This window comes from Pinus tabuliformis, chromosome 4_2, assembly GCF_031772625.1.
Source record: "Pinus tabuliformis cultivar Carrire ecotype Pingquan chromosome 4_2, CPIR1, whole genome shotgun sequence".
In the NCBI taxonomy this organism is placed as follows: domain Eukaryota; kingdom Viridiplantae; phylum Streptophyta; class Pinopsida; order Pinales; family Pinaceae; genus Pinus; species Pinus tabuliformis.
This window is the reverse complement of record NC_142304.1, coordinates 993689575-993691521: the sequence shown is the minus strand read 5'-3', so window position 1 is coordinate 993691521 and position 1947 is coordinate 993689575. Positions and strand designations below refer to the sequence as shown.

The 1947-nt window shown below is 41.7% G+C and overlaps 1 protein-coding gene across 1 annotated transcript; it reads right to left on the bottom strand.

Moving 5' to 3' along the window:
- Positions 1-248: 248 nt before the first annotated feature.
- On the bottom strand, positions 249-653 carry LOC149172996 (uncharacterized). The gene has a single exon (XM_089426535.1). The coding sequence runs from the start codon at positions 651-653 to the stop codon at positions 249-251; it is 405 nt and encodes a 134-aa protein (XP_089282661.1).
- Positions 654-1947: the final 1294 nt, after the last annotated feature.

The following is a 1947-nucleotide window of genomic DNA, read 5'->3' as shown; positions in this document are numbered from 1 at the left end:
CCTACTCCCCTTAATTGTCATTTGGCCATCAAATCATGAATAGTAACCTCAACAGTTACCTCTGGACCCACCTGTGCAATACCATCCTCCATGGTGCAACTCAGGCAATGAAATTTCACCTGTCGTACTTCCGTCGTCTAGCGCACAACCTACAAAGTAATTTTTCCTCCTAGTCGGGCAATGTAGATTATATTCTCACAATCTCTTGCAACTGCTTAGATTATTGAGATTGTCCTGCTGCCATATAGTCATCGGGCAGGGGTAGGATCCCCTATGTATAGATTCAATCTACTTCTGTTTACTTTTATAGGGAAAGGTTCCCCATTCAGCTTCGCAAGCTGAACTACACCACCATCCACAATCTCTCTGATGACATACGGCCCCAACCAGTGCATTTGAAACTTTCCCAGAAACTTCGTGAACTTGCTATCATATATCAACACTAAATAATTTACCTTGAATATGCGAAGCTTGATATGGTGATCATGCCATGCTTTTTCACATTCCTTCTGCACTTGTTGGTAGAATTGTGCCAGCAATCGGTCCTCTTCCAACTCCATTAGCTGCGCAAGCCATTCCTCCAAGGCCTCATGATCTTCCATATCTTTCAAAATGGCTATGCGCAGACTAGGCACAATGTACTCCATAGGCATCACTACTTCAACCCCATAGACTAATTTGAACAACATTTTCCATGTCAACTTATTACAGGTTGTCCTATAGGCCCATAGTACTACAAGTATGCACACATCCCAATCATTCCACTGCGTGTTATAGATCTTTGTCAACGTGTTCTCCAAAATTTTATTAAACGCTTCAACTGTCCCATTTTCCTACGAGTGATATGGTGTACTCTTCTGGTGGTAGACCTGGAATTCATCTGTCAACATGCTAATTGTTTCATTCAGAAAGTCCATTCCTCTACCACTCATTAAGATTTTTGGGAATCATAACTGTGTCAAGACATGTTCAAACAAGAATTTTTCTATCGTAGCCCCTGTACAATCCTTAACTGGTTGTGCTTCTGCTCATCTGGTTAAATATTCCGTTGTAGTGATAATGTAACGTGCACCCATCTTCTTTCCAAGTGGCTGAATCAGCCCAATAAAATTGATCACCCACTTCTCAAATTCCTGTAACAATACCTTACGATGGAGCAATAGTTCGTCCCTTCGCAATGGTCTGTCAGTCCTTTGACATGAATCGCATGCCTTACAGTATGCTTTGGAATCCTTGTGCAATGTTGGCCACCATAACCCTATGTGAAAAATCTTTTGTGCGGTTTCTTTCCCTGCATAATGGCCTCCCGCAACTCCCCCATGAGATTTAGTGAGAATACTATCACGCTCAACATTTGGCACATATCTCCACAGTATTTCATATGCCCTCATTTTGTACAAATGTCCCGCAATGACCGGAAAATTGGTTGTGTTGTTGGCTTGATGGGCCCTAACCCAGGTTCAGCATTAATTGGCCAAGCAAATCCCTACACTATTGGCCCTTTTGGCATCAATCCACGGAACACGGACTGAAGTCTCACACGAAGCAGTGTGGGGGGATGTAGGAACCAAGTTTTCGCACCCTGAGATGGAAGTGATGTCGCTGTACACCCTAACCCTTCCTTCTCGCAGATCGATAAGCCTTTTAGGGCTTATCGATATACTTCCCTTATGCTTCCTCTAGACCTCTGTGAAGTTCTATGACTGTCTTTTGTGTACCCTGAATAGGAAAATCAGACACTCACGTGCCTTTGTAATTACTCTTACTACTGTATTTACCTAGATTAGCTTAAGTAGTGGATAACTTCAACATGCATTATGATTATCCTCATGAAACAAATATTCCTACTTACATCCATATAACAAAGTAAAACACATAGATTCACACGTCAATACAACATTAAATCATAAACCCAGTATTCAACATAACATAATTGCATGCATTCAT

Coding starts and splice junctions, on each gene's coding strand:
- LOC149172996 (XM_089426535.1), bottom strand. CDS start 653: ATGCCTATGGAGTACATTGTGCCTAGTCTGCGCATAGCCATTTTGAAA.